Raw genomic sequence first — 25127 nt, 5'->3', positions numbered from 1 at the left:
GGGGGTGGGAGGGGTGGGGCTGGCTGGGGAGGGGCTGGTCACCCCGTGGTGCCCTTATAAAACTCAACGTTTAACCTACTCATGCCGGCTTGTGCCCGCCCTCACAGTCGGGCATATTTGCAGAATACACCACGCCGCCGTTGACCCTGCCCATTGACCGAGCAACCCAACGTCCCTACCAGCTCCCTCCGCAGGAATGTGTTATGTGCGGCTGTTAACAACGTTGTGGGACGACTCTCAAACAACAACACCGGGAGTGCTGAAGCCGTAAGATTATTGTCACGTGTGAATCACGTGACACATGCCAGGGCGCCGCGGTGGCGAGATGTTAACGCCCTCGCCTGATATGCAGGAGGTCGTGGGTTCGACCCCGACACCTGCTGCATATTGTAATCCGTATGAGTCTCTCGGTGGTCGCGTGGATTTTTCTCCGGCTCCTCCCGATGTGTCCTCTATATTGAGAGCGTTTGGCTGCTATACATTTCCATGTGATAAGCCACTTCGTTGAGCTATCATTTGTGGCCAGGCCACTTGTGATAAAGAGCTGTATTGTTCAGTGTGGCCTTACCTGGTGAAATACTAATTGTGTATTTGTTTTGATTTAAAGCTTTCGTGACTGCAGGGATTCATATTCTTGGTTCTTTCGGTAAAGTGTCGGCTGGAGGAGGGTTTACCAGAATAATCTTTATACGATCTATCACAAAATAAACCGATGACGAATCGTCATGCCGGTCGTGAGAGCCTACGTAGAAAAGACTCCTGATGGTCAGCAGGGAGCGGGTTACAGGAGCGGCTCAGATATGTGTATATGTTGAAATTCTTTCGCATGTAGCTAACCGTGCTAATCGGACGTGCAGGGGAAGGACAATAGACTAAAGACAAAAAGCAATTCTAAACAAATGAGTTTTCAATCTAGACGATGATTTAAAAGTGCAAAGCTCCAGTGGCTTCCTAATATCGGCAGGAAGAGCGTTCCAGACGGCCGCAGAAGCGCATCTGAAAGCGCATCGCGACGCGGTGGCCACCGTCTCTGTTCGGTGGGGGGACAAAAGCCGCCACTGCTGCTGCTGCTGCTGCGAGGAGTTCTCGTGATGGGTTCACATCACTCGCCACTGATGTTCACCATGGCCGGGAATCCAGCTCAGGTGGCCCGAGTCGTAGCGAAGCGCATTAACCCGTGCCGCAGCTCCATCCACACACTGCATATCGTCATGACGACACGCATCGCCTCTCTTGACGTGTGTGTGTGTGTATAGAGACCCTGCACCCCGCTCAGCTCTAACAGACTGTTGGAGCAAGTGCTGCTTAGCGAACATCGAAGAATGTCTGCACGCCACACGAGGGGTGGGTGGGTGGCCAGCACGACGCCCGGCCGCCTTTGTCTCCTTAGTGGCGATGTTTTCACATCACACCAGGTACTCATTTGAGGCTGAGTCGACCTACAAGAGGCGCAGAACCGGTTCAGATAATTGTCCCTGGTGTTGGCGGTGAGCGGGAATCGAACTCGGCTGTCGGGGTTCGTAGCGCAGCGTATCGCTAACTGCACCACCGCTCCCACCCACTCACAGATACTTGTAAAACGACGGGCACGCAAAGCGAGTGCTGCGTTAAGCAACATGCACGGAGGAGTTAAACCTCCTGCACAAGAGACTTACCGTAACTCGCCCAGCACCTCCCCCCTTTTCCCTCGAACTCATCCCCCCCGCGGCTCCCTCGACCCCCACCACCACCACCAACATCGCAGAGCCTCGGCCGCAGCGCCTCTACCTTCCCCTCCATCCACTCCTCCTCCTCCATCCCGCCCCCCGCTCATCACACGCACATGGCACCCGACTCGTTCATAGCGACGGCGTCGCATGCACAGCGGCGAGAGAGACGCCGCCTGGGCACGAGACGCGCACCTCTCAGCTCCGCCGGCAACTCTCGGGACGCGTCTCGCTGCCAGCGCCGCCGCCCTCTGCTCGCATTCCTCCTCCGCTCCACCGCACCGGCCACCTCCGCCGGCAGCAAAGGGGCAACCAGCAGCAGCAGCAACAGCGGGAGCGTGCGGTAGACACTTAACCTCGCTGCCGCTGCTGCCGCTGCCTCCCGCCTACTCCGCGACTGGACAATGAGCGCACAGACCCGCGTGCTGGACGCCGCCTGTCGGGGCAGCGCACACGATGCTGCCCCCTGCAGCGAGTGGCCACGGCGGTGGTGGCGAGGTGGAGGAGGAGGGGGTGGAGCGGCCGCCGTGGCTGGGACCTCTCTTGGCGTCTGTGCTCATCTCCACCATCGTGGTGGACATCTGTGGGAGCCTGTTGGTGATCGTGTCAGTGTTGCGCAATAGGAAGCTGCGGAACGTAGGTGGGTGGGTGAGTGAGTGGTTGGGTGAGTGGGTGTGTGGTTGGGTGAGTGGATGAGTGGTTGAGTGAGTGAGTGTGTGGGTGGGTGAGTGAGTGGGTGAGTGGTTGGGTGAGTGGTTGGTGAGTGGTTGGGTGGTTGGGTGTGTGGTTGGGTGAATGTGTGAGTGTGTGGGCGAGTGAGTGGGTGGGTGAGTGTCTGAGTGAGCGCATCCTGCATCATTGCTCCATCACCGATGTTGTCATGTGCGCCCTCACTCTTACCACCACATCGGCATTTGTTTTAACAAGTTCGGCTCTGTTGATGAGACCCAGAAAAAGAGTAACAGGTCAAGAGTTCACTTCCTTAGACAAATGCTGATGGATAATTTAAATCCTGGAAAATCAATAGGCCGATGGACTTACAACATGTTGTCTTTGTGTGGAGACAGAGCGAAGTTCTGCTTATATATCGTATAACTGTACTACAGCTGCTGTGTAAGACACGTAAACAAATCTAAAGTGTGTAGAATTTGATACGGAGACACAGAGCGGACTATTGCTTGTAGAATGGCTTTGCTCAGAACTTATAAGGACCATTGCTCAGAATGTAAAGTTGCTCATGCACGATTCACATTGCGAGTTAGAAACATCATCACAACCAGTGGTGATGGATTAAAGCCTCCTGCTACCAAGCCGCGTCGAGTGAGCTGGCGCCACTCGAGCCGAGTTCGCTGCTGCCTTGTCAGCCGCCGCCACTTTGAGCTGACCACGTTGAGGTGGAGTGACAGATCGCCAGTGCTCCTCCACGCCGTGGGCTGTGTGCAGTTGGGTTGCCTGTGCATGCCCGCTCTGTGCTGCAGCGTCACAGTGTTGATGTCGCGGCAACGGCATCGTGATGGAGTGGAGTTCAGCGGTGGCGCGCGCGGTGGTTAGTTAGCACGCGACTACAGAGTTAGACCCCTGAGCTAGATTCCCGGTCGTGGCTAGCATGGGTCGCGAGCGACACCGGATCACGTGTTCCAGTGCCCGCCACACATCCACCACCCTTGTAACAACGAGCGTGGGGATGTATGCTCAAGGTGCGATGTCTAATCTTTAAACGATTATGAAATTCGCGTCGACTACCGATGAGCCGAGCGACCATTATTTGAACGTAAACATTACAACTATGCTTTACCATTGTCGCATAACTCTTTTGAGAAGAGCGGAGTGGAACTCCTACCCATCAACTACTTACAATGTGGGTGACATACGTTTTTATTTTAGGAACACACTGTGCATAACGAGATAGCACATTTAAAATCGCGCATTTTTTAAGTGCACTTGAAACTGTCGAGATATTATTTAGAAATCATAATGTGTTGAAAAGAGGTAATTCTAATGGCAGATTTTAAATATTTAATCACTAAGAGAACTAAATTGTAGCATTGAAAGTGTTGTATAATTTCTATCAATTGGTGTTTGATTTGGCTGTGTGTGAATAGCCACTATTTGAAGAGGTTAAAAGCAATTAAGGATGCACGAAACTTTCCAAACAAATATTTGTCTAATAAAGTTTACGTGTTTAAAATATCTTAAACATTTTCAACATCTTTAATTTAAGCCCTCGTAAATCTTTAAAACATTTTAGCGTGTGGTAGCACTCACATTGCTTAATATTTGCCTGTGATTTTCAGTAACAATAGGGAATTACTCTGCATTTATTACAGATACAAACGCTTTCTAAATCGTAATTTTGTCAAATTTCTAACTTTGTCTGATGAGAAAATATGGCTCATAAGTAATTTAATTTAAAAGGTAATGTCCATAAAACGTTAAGAGTGTGTTTTCATTAAATTACAAAACAGCCACAGAAAAAAACATTAATGTGCAATTTACAAATTGTGGGAAAAACCACTGGCGATTAAAAAACGAACACTCACTGAGTTCTCACCAAATGAGCCAAAAGCAACCGTGTTAGTTTTGGCGTTGCAGAGAAAGTTTGATTTCCTTTAGAGGGCACTATGCACACATGAGATGTGTGGAAAGGAAGTCGGATTACTGCCGCCTGGTCATCTGTTGTACCATTCAGATATAAGAGGTGATACAAAACAAATGTGGCGGTTCCAAATGTCAATGCCACGACTACATGATTAAAAAAAAAACAAATATTTGGCCGCGGTGCACAAGCACAATCAACTATTTCACGGCAGGTGTCGTTGACGAGTGTGTTGGGTTTTTCATCATTTTTATTTGCCTGTTCCAAAGATTGGGTAGAGGGGCTGTGGCTCAGTGGTTAGTGCACTGCGCTACGAATCTGGAGACATGAGTTTAATTCCCATCCATCAACAGCTGTGGTGATTATAATTGAACCAGTTCTGAGTGCCCACCTCTAATCCAAAACAACCCCTACGTCCCTATGACTCACTTATCCAGCAGTGGATTGCCAAAGAGATGTATATTATTATTTATAATTGATTCTTTTAAATCGTTACTTCGCAGACTGCATTCGTTGGAATGTTCACGTGCTGATGAATTAACTGATTTCATTTGCTTCAGCCAATTTGAAAAAGACACCTGAAATGGAGCTCCAACCTGTGCAGAAATAACAACTGCATGTATGCAGGGAAAACAGGTTATAAGAACTATAAGCACTTAGTACATATACTGTGTATATACCATTTCGGGTAATTATTTATACCGATTTTACATTTATGGAAGCAGCAGTGCAACCTCAATGTCATTTAAAAGAAGAATACACAAATTAATCCTTATCTTGAAATATATATATTACACCAGGTCAGTCTCAAAACAATGAGGTGTAAAAAGGCGATACGTATAGAAATATACTGAATGAAGAGACAACACGAGCATTGCTCCTTGTGAGCTAAGAGGACAGAAACACTTTTGGATCCGAGGTTATAAAAACAAATAAGTTATTTTAAAATCCGTGATGTTGTAAGAGATTGTCCTTTCACCATTTCACCAACACTGTAGCGCGCTCTTGTTTAACAGTGGGGGTGGGTCGTGTGGGGTATGTCAGCCTCCTTCAGTCTGACCCCAAAGACAAAGATTCCCCGTATAGCCTGAACGGACTGTTGGGACAAGTGCTGTTAGCGAGAACCTATGAAGGCCAACACGGCACACGTGGGGTGGGTGGCCAGCACCACGCCCGGCCACCTTTGTCTCCTCAGTGGCGATGTTTACACACCGCACCAGGTACTCATTTGAGGCCGAGTCGACCCAGGGGAGGCCCACGGTTGCATCAGATAATCGTCACCGGTTTTGGCCGTGAGCGTTGTTGCCTTTAACAAATTCTTGCACAGCGCCCAGTGAGTGATAGCTACAACATTTGCTCTGCGGGACTTAAAACTTGAGTGAATGAGTGGCAGCTGCTCTCATGCAGAGCGCCTCGAGCTGTTTACACATTCTCACCCTCGAAGTTGATGGCATCAAGAACAAGGAAATCCTTTGGATGGATGCGGTGCACACCCTCATAGGTCCCCGAACTGAGACGACGCACACTCACGCTGGTCCGTCTCGATGCATGTTTGCGTGGGTTTGAGAGGCACCAATGCGCCGGCGAAGTCTCATGAACGTGGCAAGGAGCCAGAGCCTGGCTATGAACGAGCCCTCCCTGCGACACCACCCTCTGGCAAATCATACATTTAAGTAACACCTGTAAACAGGCCAGTAGCACTGGGTACGGGTTTGCAGTACAATAATGTGTACTATAATGTGTACTATAATGTGTACGCACCAATTTAAGTACGATATACCTAGTTTTACTTACTGTTAAACATTATCTAATTTTCAATAATGACTAAGTGCAGCTCATAAAAAACACACGAAACATTACATAAGCAACAAAGGACATTTTACTGGTTACACTTCTCCCGTTACGCAGTTACGCATTCAAATTTTATGCTTATAATTTTAACGTAAATACTGTATAATTATAATTTGTATGACATTTTCATTATTTGCTTGATAGCCAATGCTTTCTAATAGAAAACGATTAGTATGTTCATTAAAACCTGTTCGTATAACACGTAGGGCTTTCACGACCAATGGTCAGACACAAGAAGAATAAGACAGTTACACAACCTTTTATGACATCTGAAAGTTCGGGTAAAATTACTTTAACAGGGTTCAGCAAGCGAGCAAAATTAAAACAAAAAAATAGCATGGAAGCAAAACTAAGTGATGTAACACAATTACTCGTGAAGGAAATGACGCGGAGACGTAAACAGCACTGCGCCGTGACACCGCCCGGCCACGTGCAGCGAGTGCCTTCGAGGGACCATTGACAATGAGGCTCTGGGCGAATACGCGAGTTCGGCAGACCCCACGGTGACTGTGACTGCCACTGGCTAATATTATTAGCGGGTGGCCCGAGCACTGCTGAGAGAAACAATGCAGAGATTGTACAATTGAGGACAGCGAGGCAATTGCACAGGTGGTTGCACTTGAGTAAGAGGATGTGATTAAGCAGGTGTTGAGGATCAATGATGGGAAACAGCCCGTTGGCTGAGATCAATTCTCTGGCACGCGCCGTGACGGAGACCGCCGCGTCCGTCTCGTGCGCATCGGCTGCATTGGCTTCCGATTGCTGAACGAATACAGCATTGTAAAGTCGCACTCATTACACACAAAGTGCTTGCCACAAATGAACCGCAAACACATTGTCCTGCGGAGGGAGCTGGTAGGAACGTTGGGTTGCTGGGTCAATGACCAGGGTCAACGGCGGCGTGGTGTATTCCGAAAATATGCCCGACTGTGAGGGCGGGCACAAGCCGACGTGAGTAGGTTAAACGTTGAGTTTTATAAGGGCACCACGGGGTGAGAGAGCACATATTAGAGGGGAGAGAGGATTTGTGTCTGATTATTACCAGAGGCGTAAGCGAAATGGAGAGGGGTTTAAAGTAAATTTCCCCGGGGGGAGGGTGGGGGCCAAGGCCAAAACGGCAGAGAAATTGACCACGTTCATCGTTATATTGCAACAATACCTAACAACCTAACAATACCTAAGCCGGTGGGTGGGATTGTGTCAGGTGGATAAGGCCGACGAAGGCCTGCTTCGCATGCTGACGTGAGAACAAGCCCTGCAGGCATGCCCAATGATCTGATCGTATTCGTCAGGGAAAGGGTACTGGTAGAACAGGTTTTGGCATCTTGTAGAAAAGTAACGTCTCAAAGGTCCTAAAATGCCAAAGGACTCGAAAAAGTATCCATATATGTCAGTATTCATGTAGTCACCCATATAATTGCCAAATCATATAATATTTTGGAAAATATTCTGCGAAAATAATTGGATAACCACCCTAATTTCAGACCTTCAGAAAAAAGTCCGCGGCAAATTACATAATTTGAAAATGTAATTGGTGACTAGTGTATGTCAGTACCACTGCCCCGTGAACTCTGGCCAGAAAACCGTCGACACTTTGTGGCCTCAAATTTCACTGAGCATGGCACGAGCACTGCAGCAACGTCACGGTCGTTTTCGTGGCAAGTGGAAGCGATTGTTGTTGTTGCATTTGCGGAGCTCCAGCTGTGTTGGCAATTAAACAAATGTATGATGATTAAGCTCGGCACAACAAAACAAAGATCATCTGCGTGATTAACATTGTTCAAAAGCAACTGCAGCATAACTTCAGTTTTGAAATCAAATAACAGATTAAAATATTCAATAAACATTCCAAATCATGAGACATTGACTATGAACATGATTAAGTTTATTAATGTTTCAGCACAAACATAACTCATCATTAATGTTTTTAGTCGTATAAAAGCTCTTAATTATACCTTTAATGACTTGGAGCTGAAAGGTAATTTTCATAAAAAAATATAATAATTTCCAAAGCCTACTGTTTTTGGGAAGGGCTGACATTCTACCGTTAAGTTCCTCAAGGAATAATACACTTTTTAAATCAATGAGTTTACTCAGTTGCATTCTCCTATGATATATTTAGCAGAGTTTCTCCGCTGGAATGTTGCTTAGTGTCTGTAACACCAAATGTCATGTCCGAGTGAACAAGCTACAATTATGCTCTAAATCAATATAATTCTTTGATTCATCCGCGTTTGATGTTGGCTGGTGAGAGTGCATTTCCCCTTGTGCGGTATTGGTGCACAATGCGGAAGTGGTATCGCAATGCATTAGTGTTACTGCAATGCGTTAACATTGCAGATCATCTTCTTTCATTGACCAATTTTAAACATCAGTGCCACACAATGAGCAATGATTGAAAAGTGTAGATCTCTCTAGCTGCGTGTATCTCCCAATCACACCACAAAGCTCGACTTAACGAAGCAAAACATGGGAATAGTGCACTGCAATAATGCTAAAAAATGTCCTTTAAATAATAAGGCTTTCCTTTCAAAATGTTGGCAATTGCACTTTGAAATCACCGAGATATCATTGCTAAACAATTTCTACTGCAACACAACATGAACAAATGGACAACCAAAAATGTATGTCATTTTTAGTCATTGGCAACTGAGTTCATAATGTTTGAACTAACAGATTAGAGCAAAAAGCATGCATATGCGTGTTGCCTGGCCAATACATGATTATGTTCATTGTTCACTCATGCATTGCTAAATTCAATCAATCTCAACAATGCATAACCGGTATTACCCAGGCATTAGGATGCCAAAGCAAGCATTCCATACCTGATGATAGTACCATACTGAATACGCAATCTTGTGAATACAGATTGAATGGAAAAGAATGTAAAATATTTCCTTGTCATGAATCGGTAGAAACCCATCTATGCAGACTGATGCATGCAAATGTATGTCCCCTGCAATCATGAATGACATCGCCAAGTAAAATGCTGGTTATTATTGAAGCAGAAGGCAATTGTTACGTCACCAAGAGGCCATTTATGTTTATGTACAAGCAATGAGCCCTCCCCCAGCTCTGGCAGGTCTCTTCACTGGCGCAAGCTCGGCCAAACACAGCCACCGAGCAAAAGGTGACTGTGGAAATACATTGAGCATCATAAGGCCGCTCATTAATTGCATGGTGATTTTGAAATATAGACCAAAGCACCTTTCGTGTGACAGACGCACAGCACGGTGTCTCTTCCACGTGTAGTTCTCGGCAAAATAAAACGAAAATCTCCAAAAATTACGAAAGAAAGCACACGAGTGTTTCTTATGATATGGCACCGGAATAATAATGAGGCTCTGAACTGCGTGTGCAGTTCAAGTGAGTACTGATTCAGCTTCCGGCATCGCCTGTTCCTTGGCCTCATCTCCTTCCACTGCCTCGCTCACTTCCGCAGACTTCACTGGACAAGCAAGTGTCTGGCCAAGCGAAAAAGAGTGCTTTGGGGCACAGCAGCAGGAGCAGCAGCTAATATATACTCCAAATGTACTGCAAAGCATGATATACAAGTGAATAAAGTATGAATCACACTGGACAGTAAAACATCTTTCCCCATACTGAATATGCAATTAGGTTTTGTCGTCTAAACGTTGACTAATATATTGCCTTATTATAATGGTACTATAAACCACCCACTCACTATTATTGGAATACCCGCTATGTACAGAGGCAGATTATGTAATAGATACAAAGAAGAATTACAATGTTTACAGGCGTGAATGATTGTACGCTGCAGGTATCTTATGTTGATGTGTTACATTCACAGGAATGAACAGTGTTGTAGACATTCACGGCAATGAACAGTGTTGTAGACATTATAAACCTAGAGAACGTTTGCTAAGTGGGACAGGCAAGTGGGGATCTTTAATAAGCCATGCCGATTAATTTTTTTAAATAACAATGTACATTGCAGCAGCTGGAGTAGTATTCTAAGCCAAGGAGATCACTTGAGATTCATGGGCATTGAGCAATGATATTTTAAAATTCTAAATAATGCCAAAGGATTAGTTTCAAACACGAAGTGAATGGTAATGTTTCTACTTGTATTTACATTTTCTGTTACATAGCCTACAATTGACCTGTTCCCAGATGCATGCATTTTTTACATTAATTCAATACAAGATGTCTGTAAACATTTTTCATAAATCTCAACAAGACTTCAAACACAGATAATGGATGTTTCAAATCCCTTATATGTTTATTCTGACCCTTGTACAGTATACTCATTTTTAGTGACAAATTTAAATATGTATACATTAGGACTTGTTGCGTAGAGTTAGTATAAATTCTGCCACCTTCTGACCTTGATTTTTTATATGAAACAAGTACATTTCCTTTCTGATTTTAAATGTTTCTCTATTTTGGCCATGTCTATCTGCTAGATTACTTTTTTTCATGTTTGTAATATTTATCTCCGATAGGAGCTCTCTCGTCACTCACTTCAATGGCACAAACATTATCCTCACATCGTTATCTCTCTTCCTTCGACCGAGCTTGGTGCTCAAATGACCCATGAATTATCCGCAGCCATGGTCTATCCACTGCTGGATGAAGGACTCTCCAAGCCGTCACCCTCCCTCGTGGTCACCGTATACAACAATTCAACTCGCTCCTGCAGAGCATCTGATATTGCTCCGTTTACTTTGTGGGTACCCTCTCAGGCGTGTTCCCTGTAATGGGAGAAACAAAAACGATAATGTTAAAAACTAAAACTATATTATAATGAGACTCCCCTGGGTAAACAAGCGTAATCATGCTTCTTTTATGAAGACGACAACTTATGATAATGTAAATGTAATTACAAATGATTATGCATACATTTTAAATTTTTAAGGGTCTGTCTGGAACTTAATATATTCAAATTGTCCATTGTTAATATGCCCAGTGCAGTTTCCAACGATTATTCACACTCCATATCTGTGTGTTGTCAAGAAGGGCCATTATTCAACATGTTGCGTTTTTATGTTTCCCCTTTTAAGGAAGTGTTTTTGCCAAGCATAGCATGGTGTTGAAAATATAATTTAAGGGGAAAATAAGATGTTGGTGGCCCCTCGAATGAGGTTAATCATCATCTTTACAAACGAATATTGGGTTATGCAGTTAGCGTTGCACTGGACAATAGGGACTGTTCATGCGATTCCAATCCAATACATTTACACAAAAGGATTTGACAGTCTGCTGCCTTCACTTTTTTATTAATCTTACAAACCGATGGATACCTGTGGTGATATATAATTTATGAATAAAACACGGTAATTTGTGATGATTAGGTTACGAAAAAAGATGGGACAGTGCCCCACCTAAAATTTGCTTTTTAATAATAAATAAATGTAGTCATCTTTAATAGATTTTTTTAAAATAACCATTTAAAGGGAGAAAAAGCTTGAATCAAGCAGCTTTCAAAAGTAATTTGACTGTTTTTGGCATTACGAATCTATTCGTATAGATTTCGAAAGAATTAGTTAAAAAAATCTATCTAAACATGGGACACTAATTTTACATAGGGGAATCCTAATGCCCCCTTTCCCCCGCCATACCCCCACCCTGCATGACATACAGCATCTTGAAATGGAAATAATTCCACAATCTAACACGTTTCTACAGCTATTTACAACATTCCATACAATTTCATGATTTCCGTGACTACCATGACCCACTTGACATGTCAAGAGACTTAGTGAGGTCTGACAAGGCAGTGGCGTAGTTATTGATGCGTGTGCCACAAAAATCCAGATGCCCACAATTAAATTCAATGCCACGATCAACCCGAGTGGCTTTGGTCCCTGGACATGAGTTGAGCTTCCTCGCGGACATCTCCGCATTAAAGGCGTACCCAGTGGTGAAGTGTGTGACTAACCCGATGGAGACATGGGCGGCTGCTCATAGTTCTACGTAAAATCTCAATTCTGCCATGCCTGCCTGCTTGCTTCCTATCAAAGCTTGCCGAAACACCCTTAAAGGCTAAATAGGGGATTTTTTTGGAAGAAAAAAAATAACCCAGTGTTTAAGATGATTAAGTCGGAGAATTACTCGCTATTAATGGCACAATTATTTAATGGTAGTGTAGTAGAGTTACCCACTCGATATTCACAAACTGGGAGAGCTAATCGTTGACAAGGTTTTCCCGCTCAAACTAACGGTCAGGGTCTCACAAGTTGTGAGAGCTGACCGTAAACAAGGTTTTCCCGCGCGACCTAACGGTCAGGGTCAGATAGGGTGAATTGGGATCGAAAAGCAGATTGGGAACGACCAATCACAGGGTTCCACAAGGTGGCCGGGGATTGGACAACCCGGCCACGAACGAGTATAAAGCCAGAACGCTCAGAGCTCTCGGGGAGTTCGACGACACGAAGACCCAAGACGGCGGAAGAAGCATAGGACCCTGGACCAAGCCCTCCAGCCCTTATAAGGGCTAGGGTTCAGAGTAACCAGTGGTCAGGGAGACATCTCCCTAGGTCCAGTCAGAGGACACTGAAGGAGCGGGGTATGAGTAGCCTGTAGGCTTGTACGTTCGGAGTGTAACGGGTGAGGGGACCGTATACCCCTCAGTGCATAGGGACTGTATTCACAAATAAAGTGTGTGCTACTAAAAGACGTTGAAGAGTCTGTCTGTACAATACTACAGTAGCAAAAACATGATATATACGTCTATGATCAACAGAAACCTGTACAGAACGTTCTGCCTTGAAGGACTAAAACCCCATTTTAGGTGGTGTCTACCTACCCCGTAAGCACCGCACATAAACAAAATATGAATATTTATTTTAGACTGGAGGAATCCCATGAGCTCTAAAGCTCTTTTTCACAGATGTCCAGTAGGAGTTTAACAATGTTACAACAACAAAGAGTAAAAATACACGATAGTCGTGCAAAATACAAGACAAACAAATAACCCAAAAACAAACAAATAAAACTCAACCATCCCCATCCTACTAGGCCAAGCCCACTGAGGTGTTCACTTTCTTTTATAAGTGACCTGACCACAATTCATAGCTCAACAGAGTGGCTTCTCATCTGGAAATGTATAGCAGCAAAAGGACCAGCTGCTAGCCACGGTGCCATTGATAAGAATGCCACGATGCATTCCAATACAATTGTTTCATCCACTTTTGAAATCATCATTCCCGTGTGGGAAATGCGACTGGAAAAGTAAATTTTGGCCTTGTGAAAATTACAACGATTGCCATCAAAAGCAGCGTGGAATAAATAAAACTGCAGATGCGTCATTCATAGGAATTGTACACATCTAATTTGCATCACATCACCCTGATACACAGTAGAATTAGATATGCACATATATACATGAGAGCTTTATTTTTTGTGAATAAAATAATAATTTGGTGATTCAACAAAGATGTTTTATCTCCTTGTGACCAAAGTAGGTAGCTCTCAGATATGCACTCGGTTCCCAAAGCAATTATGTAATAAAGAGGTCATTGTGAGTAAGGGCAGATTCTAATGTGTGTTCATAAATGTGTTTTCAATGGCATGTACCAGTGATGTATCATTCCATAAAACGACCATACAAAAAGTGTGCTTTCTTCTCAATATAGGCCAATTATGCTTGAGAGCTGAATCTAAAAATTGTCTACACAACAACCAAGTAAGCACGTGATTGTTTTTCATGATAAATAAATGACAAATATAACACACCCGTTCTGCTGGCACAAATCGGGAGGTTGAGAGTTCAACTCCTGCGTTGTGGTTGACTTAGTCCATCATCTCTCCAAGGGTTGATAAAGTGAGTCGCACTTTGTGGTGAAGTTGACAGCGGCTGGTCTGCGGGTAACTCGCCATATGAATGGGGAATTTCCACCACTGGCTTCGGGCTGTATACAGGAGATGAGCACCATCACAATATTATTTTTAACAGGAAATTACTGATATACTTTATTACTGTTATAGTACGTATACTAATGTGTAAAATGCCATTCCACGGATACCTTTGTAGTAATTTACAATCCACTAATAAGAATATGGTCTGCTGCATTTGATGCATACGTATATACACGGAGAGTCTTAAACGTCACTGTGGATAACGCATGGAGTGAATAAGATCAGGCACAACATAGCAAGTCACTTTATCACAATTATCCTAAGGTATCAACTGTGTTTGTATATTTTATATAAGAATATGACATGGCCGTGGTATGAAAGGTATCACAGTGGACGTGAAATCCAGATCGCCCGTTTGATCTCCAGGCACAGCAGTTGAAACAACGGTAAAAGTTTCGATTTAAAGCTTTCGTGACTGCATGGATTCATATTCTTGGTTCTTTCGGTAAAGTCACGTAGAAGGGAAATAATAAAATACGTGACTTTACCGAAAGAACCAAGAATAACGGTAAAAGTGTCTTAGATCCCCTGCCTGCATCCACCCAACAGTAATAATGGGTGCACCGCAGTTGATCGGCTGGTGGCATGGGGTACAATAAAGTCTGGCCAGCGTGGAAGAGTAGGCAAAAACACCTTCACATCAGCAGTTGTGTGAGCAAGCAACTGCGGGTCTGTACCTTTACCAAAGTCCACGACTGGTGACTTCTCTTTACCAACTTAACGGAAGGTCATGTCGCGTGCAGGCAATGTGTTCGTCGTGAGCCTGGCAGTCGCCGACCTGCTCGTGGCCGTATACCCGTACCCCTTGGTGGTGCAAGCCATCATCCACGACGGTTGGACCATGGGAGACCTCCACTGCCAGATGAGCGGCTTCTTCATGGGCCTCAGCGTCATCGGCTCGGTCTTCAACATCATGGCCATCGCGCTCAATCGGTACTGCTACATCTGCCACAGCCTCCACTACGACCGCCTGTACGGCACGCGCAAGACGCTGGCCTACGTGTCTGGGGTATGGCTCCTCACGCTCACGGCCATCCTGCCCAACCTCTTCGTGGGCTCGCTGCAGTACGACGCGCGCGTCTACTCGTGCACGTTCTCGCAGTCGGTGAGCACCGCCTACACCGTCTCCGTGGTGTTCTTCCACTTCCTGCTGCCCATCGGCGTGGTGGTCTTCTGCTACCTGCGCATCTGGGTGCTCGTCATCCAGGTCAGGCTGCCTTGCCGCCGCCACCCCCCATCACTTCTCCTCCTTCATGATGAATTTGTTTACCGAGCAAAGCCTCGGTGAGTTCCAAGAATGTTTTTCCCCATGGTCCTGTTAAGTTTTATTTTTTTCGCCCAGCAGAAGGCGATTGCCGTGTGTTTCCCAATCAAGTATTTTGCAAGTGTTGTTTTTCTACAAATTTGGACCATGGCACCGACGCGACTATTTTTTACACGCTTTCTATTAACTCACTCTGTCTGTTGTCGTTGTCGTTGTATCCTCAAATCTCAATTTTAACCCACTTCCCAAAGTGGTATTCATTGCAAACTTGGAATACTTATGTCATACTGATGACAATACTATATTCCATCATACAAAATAAAAAACATTTAAACATAATTTGTATATGTTATGTTTCGGCTTGGGTCTAATTGTCCACGCTCAACTGAAGTTAGCTGTAATTGGCCACAGCCCCTTACGTTATGGCAAGCTTCGGGGCCACTTCCTGGAGTCATGGAGTTCTTCCATTGCTAGTACGGTACATTTCGTGTTTTTACAAATGTTTTTTTTATATTATTTATTTTTTATGAAGTCACGGCCTCTCTAGTGACCGCTGTGATGCAGATGGCATGTCTTTTATGGTTAACACACACAGGCAGCAATACCCATCCATAATACAGGCAATACCCATCCATAATACAATGTAGTAGTGGTGGAAACACGGTAATGGTTTCACTGCACTGTGCATCACAAAACGATGCTCGTGTTTGCTCTCCTTTACTGAACTGAAAGCTCCTCTTCCACAGAGGGTTGTTGACTCTGAGGCACCAAAAGAAACTGGGATATACATACTCTTTGGTTCTTTCGGTAAAGTCACGTAAATAGAAATAAACTGGGATAAATTCTGGGAAGAATAGAGTATATTTTCTCACAATGCATGACCTCCGGTTGTTAGGTTGTTGGTGGTTACCGTGGCAATGCTTATACAAATTAGACCAATTTAGAATATTTATCAATATTTAAATCTAAAATACGAAGTACCCAAAGTCTACTGAGGATATATGATTGCGTTTGCAAATGATGGGTTACACCATTTTCGAACCAGTTGGTGCAAAAGTAAATTCCTAAAATTATTGTCGCATGTCACTGCTGGCAAAAAGGGCCTCCATTCAGGAGAAGCTCCTCTGGAGGGTATTTGGCCTACTCCTCCATGGTGGCCAGATTGTTTTGGCCAACATGGCCACGACATGTGACCTTCCGTTTAACTAACTGCACCCATTCACAAACTGCTCGGTGGAAAGATGCGAGGAGATCAAACCGGCGACCTCCAGATTATTCTGCCAGAGCATACAAGACATGGTTTCCATGGAAACAGGTTTATGTCTACCATTTGAGCTATGGTGCAGAAAGGCACACCACACATTTCAAACGTGTACACACGGATCTTTCAAAATACATTCAGCATTTACCCACCCGGATTGCACCAACAAGTTGTCTGGCTAATGGAGTTGTTGACCACGCTTCAGTAAACCAAATTGCCAGTTCGTAAAAGAAAAATCCGTTCTCAACTGCCACCCTACTCTACCTTTTGATCAATATTTCCCACAACACTCAATCCTGACTGTGACACCTTAAATAACTTTACAGAAACAAGAATCAATTGAATTGTCCCAATCGATTCAAACCGGTGAAAACCACCACGCTGGATATTATAAAAAAAAAACCGAGCATTTCACAGACGGCGCCCGAACACACATTCGATCTCTATGTGCAATTTTCACTCTCGTTCCTGTTTCCTGGCTGAAACCCCCAATGTGGCGCACCACGACACCTCGGTGTCATGGCTCGGCACACTGGGCGTGCAACACACAGAGCGGCGGCTCAGTCCCTGGCGGGGCAGTTGAGACTGTTGAGCAGCTTCCTTCACTTGACCCACCTTTGTCCCCCCAACGCAATGAATGGGAACTCCACAGCTGGTGAAGTGTACGTCCTCCCACCTTGCCCAGGCTGCCCAGCGCGCGAGGGTGGATCATGTACCCTCTAGAGGAGCTCTCTAGAGCCCCCGTCGAGTGAACATCGGTGGGATTTGGAATGCAAGAGTAAAAAAAAACACAACGTGGGTTCCGATTAGAATGTTGTAAGCTGTTTGGAGTTTTCATCACTGCGCTATGAAACCAGGGATCCAAGTTGGATTCTCGGCCAAGGCTAACGTCAGTGATGAGTGATATCTAAGCCATCTCGGGCTTCTCCTTGCCCAGGATGATCAGGTGTGGTGAGCTCACGTTGTGTTCTCCAGCAGTGGATTGACAAAGAGCTGAACACGGTCATCATTATTTATTTTACATGGTTTTTGATGCTTCATCACTTACGTGCAAACCTCTACTTTTAACTAAAAATTAACGTTTTATCAGAAAGATATCACAATTTAATTCTGAATTATTTCACAAAAGCGATGTCAACAACAACAACAAAGTTGTGCGCAAACTGACAGCCATATTGCACAAAAGGTCATTCCTTGAGTGGTTTGAGAATTGAATACGCTGTTATCCAGCGGTGGAAGTATCTATATATTATCATATTGTTAATTACATGCTGTTTACTAAAATACCTCTCAGGGACACCAAGTATCTGCATGAATCTGCATTAAGTTCCATTTTGCATTGGGTTTTCAATGACATTGGGTTTTCAATGACAAACCAGTTTAAATTTGAATCGTGCCAAAACAGTGGAAATTCACGATTTCAAACTCTCACCATGTTTTTTTTAAGTAATCCTCTTCATCCTCTTGTAACCTGTCATTTGTTTCAATTTCTATTTCAATCGACTTTAAATGTCCTACATGACAGGGAAAGTGCTCCCAGAATGTCACCACATGCCTTTTAAACCACAAAACCCTAAACGCAGGGATGAAATTATATGAAAAGTGGCCCTTAGCATCCTGCTGTGTAGTAAATACAGTGAAATCACAACTTGCCTAAATTATTTAAAATATAATTTTCTAATTTGATTCTTTACGAAGGGAATAATTCCCGAATCCACGATACGGCTTTCCAGGAGTGTACTGTGAGGCAAATTAATTGTTGAAGATGTGAATTTAAATGTGGCATTTCAAAAAGGGTTTTAATTAATTTACCATTTCAAGATGCCACATTCACATATACAGGTGTGCCCTGCATCAACTGAACTGAAGCTATTTCTGCAATTTCACACACGATATAATAATGATGGCTTTTTTAAAGACACATGGCTTAGAGCAAAGGAGAGAGTGTTCCGTTAGCACTGTAATAATCATTGCATGTCACTGGGGGAAGTTGATTAGTACTCGAACTAAAGAACATAAATGTGCATGTTATCACTTTTCGCATCCTTAATATAATCGATGTCAGATTAATAAAAAAAATCTCCAGTCATGTCGTGATGCTCCCCACTTACATAAACCTGCACTCACCACTACGGTGAAGTGTGGATCAATAACCACCACGACCACAGGGCGTAGCGAGGTCCTCATCTAGCAGTGGATTGAAACGGCTCTCGATGTAGACTTAGCCGGTCCGCCCTGTGCCCTCTCCTCCCGTCGTGAATCCTTGCGAGGGGGACAGGTCGGCTAAATAGACAACAACAGCAGCAGCAATAACAACAATAAAAAGACGGTGAGTAGAGACTCTGTGTCGTGTTCTGCTCTCCGGAGAAGTGGGGCGACTCCACAACAGCTGAGTCCTCGGGGTTTGTGAAAGGGCTTCTTCAGAAAGGCAAATGCGTATCTGCAATGGCGTTCAGAGCCACCCTCCGCGTCGATTCCTCAGTCCGAAGTTTTCCCAAATCTCAATTAGGCGCGTGCCTCGTGGGGCTCTGCGTCAAATCCGCGAGCATCACCGCCTGGTGGTGCCGAGCATCACCGCCTTATCTGAATAATAAAACACGCACCTGGTTATCCCTCGCTATTAGCAGAGTGCACAATTATACGTGTGATTAATGACGGGTGAGCTCACACCGGCTACATGCACTACAGAATGTGCGCTATTGCTTACTCTAAACCTATTTTTTCTTGATTAAAGTCAAATCTATCAGTGATACAGGACAGGGGGATCCTGTGCGTGCTCTCGCTGTTCTAGGAAAAGTGAATTAAACTCAGAATATGTACTACTCATGAATGCTCGCTGCATCTTATGCGACACATGGGAGCTGAAGATAATTGTTGAACCTCATACTCTGTCAGCTTTGAAAAGGTTGAAGGCTTGCCGGAACGTCGAGACAAAGGTGCACTGAGCTGGAACGCTAACCAACAATAACCCCAGTGGCCTTCCAAACCTAAACAATTGTCCTACAAATATCAGCAGATGCAGCTTATTCATGTTTAGTTATGCATATATTATGACCGTGGGAAGCTGTGTTGTCAACTGTCGCCTATTACAGTAATTTCTAATGAGCAGTGATGGATTTGTACAGCCAAGGCTCCGTTATGAGGACATTTATTTGCAGGTGCTCTAATGACAATATTTTACTGCAGTTTTTTAAAATATATGTTTGATTACTCCTGCACAGCTTCTAGTAAGCCCCGAAAAGAACAGCGTGTGTTTTGCAGCACCTGAAATAACGAGATGCCACCTGGCTGAAGATGACAGATCACAGTTGGAAATGAACACAAAATATACATTGTGTGCCAATATTGGTGACGTTCACATCTTCCTGCACTGAAGAAAAAAAATGTATTCTCCGAATAAGAAATTAGCTTTGACAACTTATTTTTGACAACTCATTTCATTAGAAGTGCTTTTTGTGTTTAGTTTGTTGTCCCTCACCCGCACCACCAAATTTGCACGGTTTGACTACGTACGGAGCGAAACAAGATCAACATACGATACATACATACAACATTAACACGTAAGGTACTCATATTTTTAAACCACACTAATGATGACACAGTGAAAGTACATTTTATTTCAATGCTTCGGGTACCAGGATTTAAGAGATCAATGCTTGTCGCTGCAAATCTTAGTGATTAAATTTAACTCATTTAAGCTCTTGCCAAATATAATTTCGTGACAAATAATGTTCATGTAACCACAAATATCTGGGAATTAGTGGTAACTGAAGGACATTTTTGTGGCGTTTTGGAACTCTGTGTACTATGATGTCGTGATACGACAATTTACCCTATAAGATAATATCCACAATAATCATTTCGTCCGTTTTTCAAATGATCGTTGTGTGGTTATTGTTTCTCTTTTTTTGTCACCAAACGTGGCGTGTCCTGACAACATATATATATATATATATGAAATAACATACTCAGTAATACAACGTTGTAAAGAGCTATTATCCAATCAAGTAAGCTTTGCTAAATGTTCAATAGAGCAATTGACATGGTAATTATATGAAGTAACTATATTCATGTTCATTGAATGATTATTTATTTAATGTGTAACTGACAACCGCGTGCAGTATTAGCGTTTTAGGTCGTGAAGTTGAACGCTTATAAGACTGGTGACAGAGTTATGTTAAGTGAACTGCAGCAGTTAAAGTGTTTAGATGATTCTTTATTCCTACTATAATTACAGCAAAGCACAAAAACATGCAATAAAAACGTGAAAGAGTTGTACATTTATGGGATATTGTGACAATCGTCATATCATCAAAGGTGATAGTGCAGCAACTCAACTAGACTCTGACTCAAGTCAAAGTGCCATGGGGCGACTGTTTCTCTTGAGAAAAGCCGCCAATTATTCTTACTAACAGAATGAGGGCTCCCGATCCAAAACAACTTCGTTTCAAGCTTAAAATTCACTCCAGAAAAAACACCTCATTCAATCCGTCCCTAAAGCAGTTATAGACAATTCTATTGCGTCTCGCATCGTATAAATACTCTGCTCTTTTGATCACCGTGATCGCGTTAACATCACAATCAACGTTTACGTTAAATACCTGGAGATGCGGAGTGGGAAAAGTGTTTTTGACCGTTAGGGATTTAGGAGTAAAACAATTATTCGTTTGTGAAAACATCCCATTTATTTACAACTATGGAACTTTTAGAAAACGTGTAATGCACTGGGGTTTTGAATATCATAAAAAAAATAATAAACGAATAATTCAAATCAAGATTAATTCATAGTGTTCTATAAAATACTCGAAGCACTGTGCCACATGTTACATTGTAATGTATGAGTTATGCAATGTTGTACAAGTATTAATTTTATTCAAATCACTGAAATTGTCACGAGAAAGTCCATGCTATACCTAATCATTATAAAGTTATGAAAGCACTTCTGAATTATCGCAGTTTGTTATGGATATTTCAAACAAACGTAAGCCTGACAGCAGGCAGAGGTCTATTGGAAATAATTTCATTGCATTGTCAGATGAACATTCTCACTTAGCAAACAATACATTTCACTTTCCATCTGCAGTGTGTTTCACTGTTGTGCAATTATACATTCCCATCCAACCGGGTGATTAACCACCCATCCCAACATCAGAAGACTTTCAATTTAAATGCTGGGAGGGCACCAACTCAGATCATCATTCCTCTGGGAAGCAACAAAACGACTCCTTTGTGGGACGTCAGCAAGAGGAATAATTTAGAAGCATCGAGATCCTGGTTTCAAATTAGGTTTGGCCACAAGTGATTGAACTCTCATCTCAAGTGTAGTGAGTTAATGGTTTTACATACTGGTGGCCGATGATTGCACACACACATTCCATTCCATTTGGTATGCCACTTCAATCGGAATATTCCTGCTCTGAGAATTAAACAATATATTATTCATAGACATGTGATAGACACTCATGTCAGGGCATATAAAAGGAGGATGTATTCCCTACAGGTGGATCGAGACCTCTTGCAGCGTCTTCACAATGAGCTCTTAGTCATCATCCACGACTGTTCTCCGACACACACAGATGCATTTCTCACTGTATGGGTTCCAAAAAACTATTATGTCTCATAACAAAGCACCCTTGTAATGGCTTGCCATGTTGTGGTGCTGTAGAAATTGTCGAAGTTATTCTGCTTATTGTTATTATTTGCAACTACACACGTGGTCTCAAGTTGAATTAATTATCGGCTTACGCCAAAATAATATTGAGGCTGTCTCGGCACCGGAAATCTCCAAATTGGCCTCACAAAGTTAAGTCATTGACGGTCACTATTTCAAATGGTCTGCACTGCGAGTTATTTAAATGTTACCAATTAATCAGAGCAATGCAGATGTCTGGGTATGATTTTAAAGTCAAGTGGGCAATTAGCCATTGGTGGTGCCATGTGGAGTTGGGCAAGCCCACGAAGGCCTGTGACTCGTGGAGGGCCATCACCGCGTTGGGCTCTCTGCCTCCCCTCTCCAAACGTTGAGGGGTGCAGTTGGGGCCTCCAGTCAAATGGAGTATAAAGTTGTTTACCACAACATTCGATTTATTTCCCCCTCATGGTTTAACCAACACAGTGCCGACTCTGTGTTAAAATAGCTTGTTGTTTTATATACTTTCAGAAACAGGACAAAATACATTCAAGTGGGTGACATGATCATTTGGAGTGCTCTCAATGCTTTAGAATCTGGAATTTTGAAAAAAGATTAATAAAAGATGAAAGCAGCCACTACAATAATTAATATAATGGTCTGTACACTGTCTTATCATATTTAAAGTTTACAATTTGACTGGCACACACACATGCCCCCTTGTATTCACCTTCATAAATATAAACTGGCTTTGCACGAATGTAAACATGGCTGCATGTATTACCTCTCTCTATTTACTTTTATACAAACCTGTTTCATACTAACCCACAGGCACCTTCTACAAGACACCAGACACCGACCCCACACTGTTTAAAAGGCTCTCCAATTAGTAGAGTGGCAGCTTTCAGATGCACTTTTGCGGCCGTCTGGAACGCTCTTCCTTTTGATATTATGAAGCCACTGGGAGCTATGCACTTTTAAATCATCTAGATTGAAAACTAATTACTTTATGAACTGCTTTTTGTGTTTAGTTTGTTGTCATTATCCCACACCTCCGGTTAGCACGGTTGGCTACATAGGGTGTGAAAGAAGTTCAACATACATACATACATGACATGATGTCGAGAGTACAAAAAAGCGTACAGATGCACCCATGCCATGGTAGTTGAGGTATCATACTTTCAGTTGGAGGCTCACACATTCCCTAAATATTGGAGACAGTGTACCCACAAACAGTGAGTCCAGCATTCCTTTGTGGGATTTGAGGAATGCAAGTCATAACAATGGCCTGCTGACAGCTTTGCCTGGCTCGTTTTCACGACGGCAGTGACATTGACGCGATGACCGTCTGCGTGGGTGCAGGTCCGCAGACGCGCGAGGAATGACGCGCGCCTCGGACTCACCGTGGCCGACTACCGCAACTTCCTCACCATGTTCGTGGTGTTCGTTCTCTTCGCCGTGTGCTGGGGCCCACTCAACATCATCGGGCTGGTGGTGACGCTGTCGTCCTTCAAGTCCGCACCGATGCAGGTCCCCGGGTGGCTGTTTGTGGCGAGCTACTTTCTGGCTTACTTCAACAGTTGCCTCAACGCCGTCGTGTACGGACTGCTCAACCACAACTTCAGGCGCGAGTACAAGCGGATCTTGCTCGTGGTGTGCACGCCGTGGCAGTGTTTCTTCTTGAAGGACGCGTCCAATGAATCCAACGAAGACCTGAAGAGCAAATCTGCCGCGGCGGGGAATAAAACGCAAGTCCACCGCAATTCGGCAGAAAACAAAAAGGAGATCCACTCGGATTCGTCGAGGAACAAGGGGCAGGTTGAAACGGATTCATTTTGACCTGCCGCCAAGGTTCACTTTCGTGCAATGATGTACTGAACTACAGACCCGTCACCCGCCGATGCCGATGCGTGTTGTCAAGGAGAGCGATGTAAACAGGCGACATGATGTGCGTTTTATAATCATCCTTGGCGACTGCCGAGTACATGTGACCATGCCTTCATGGGTAAATATCAATCCATATTTACATATTCTAACCAAGCCCCAATACACATTCGTCTGGGACCATAGGTATCAAGAGTTAAATATAGCCAAAGCTTTGATGGCATTTTTAATTAGATAACATACATCATCACTAAGGTGTTCAATGTAATGAAGGGAATGTGTCTATGGACACTGGCAAAGTGTCATAATACTCTCCTCAAATGTGTAACCCTCGTTTAAAACTGTCATTGTGGATTGTTTATTATGCTGTGTGACTGCATCACTTCGTATTGGACACAATGGTTTTATTGTTAATCACATATTAGACCAAACGTACAGATATTGCATTTTATATAAATACATCTTTATACGCCCTTTGTAAATGTTATGAAATGTTCATACGTCAAGCTTGTATTGAACATATACATCTCTCGAAAAAGTCCTAATGAAGAATCAGTGTAATTACAATGATATGTCAAAAAACACAAAGTAAAGTGATTGGAGAATAATATATACACTGTAGTCTGAAACATATAAATACATTCATTATATATCAAATCTATAAACATTTCACACAGCTTTTAAAACCTGTAGCACAATCGCATTGCCTGCAATGTAGAACGTTAATATTTCTATTTTATACTTTGATTTTATTATCTTTTGCTACAAATTGGCTCAAGGGACGTTTATCTACATTGACGCTATGGGGATAATGACTATGAACACGACAGTAATGTTGCTGTATAAAATGTAATTATTTATTGCTATTACCGATTATGCACAATTGATTTACTGAAGCACAAAGGCCACTGCCAAGTTTTAGAAATGTGAATTTAGAAATATGCATTTATCACTCCTGTCATTATTCAAGATGCTATTTTTAATATATCACCATCAATATTACATCAGAAAATACGTGGAGGCTAACAAATAATTTTGCCGGTAGCATACGGGGT

General features: G+C 43.4%; 1 protein-coding gene across 1 annotated transcript; it reads left to right on the top strand.

The window, feature by feature from the left end:
- Nucleotides 1-2110: 2110 nt before the first annotated feature.
- LOC133350118 (melatonin receptor type 1A-A-like) lies at nt 2111-24067 on the top strand. The gene is given in 4 exon segments (XM_061564147.1): nt 2111-2142; nt 2144-2346; nt 14778-15241; nt 23551-24067. Coding segments are annotated over 4 exon segments (1176 nt in total). The 3' UTR covers nt 24028-24067.
- The last annotated feature ends 1060 nt before the right edge of the window (nt 24068-25127 follow it).

Source organism: Lethenteron reissneri, chromosome 32 (genome assembly GCF_015708825.2).
Source record: "Lethenteron reissneri isolate LAM-NWPU_2019-01 chromosome 32, ASM1570882v1, whole genome shotgun sequence".
Lineage (NCBI taxonomy): Eukaryota > Metazoa > Chordata > Hyperoartia > Petromyzontiformes > Petromyzontidae > Lethenteron > Lethenteron reissneri.
The sequence above is the reverse complement of the archived record's forward strand: the minus strand, read 5'-3'. Positions and strand labels throughout refer to the sequence as shown.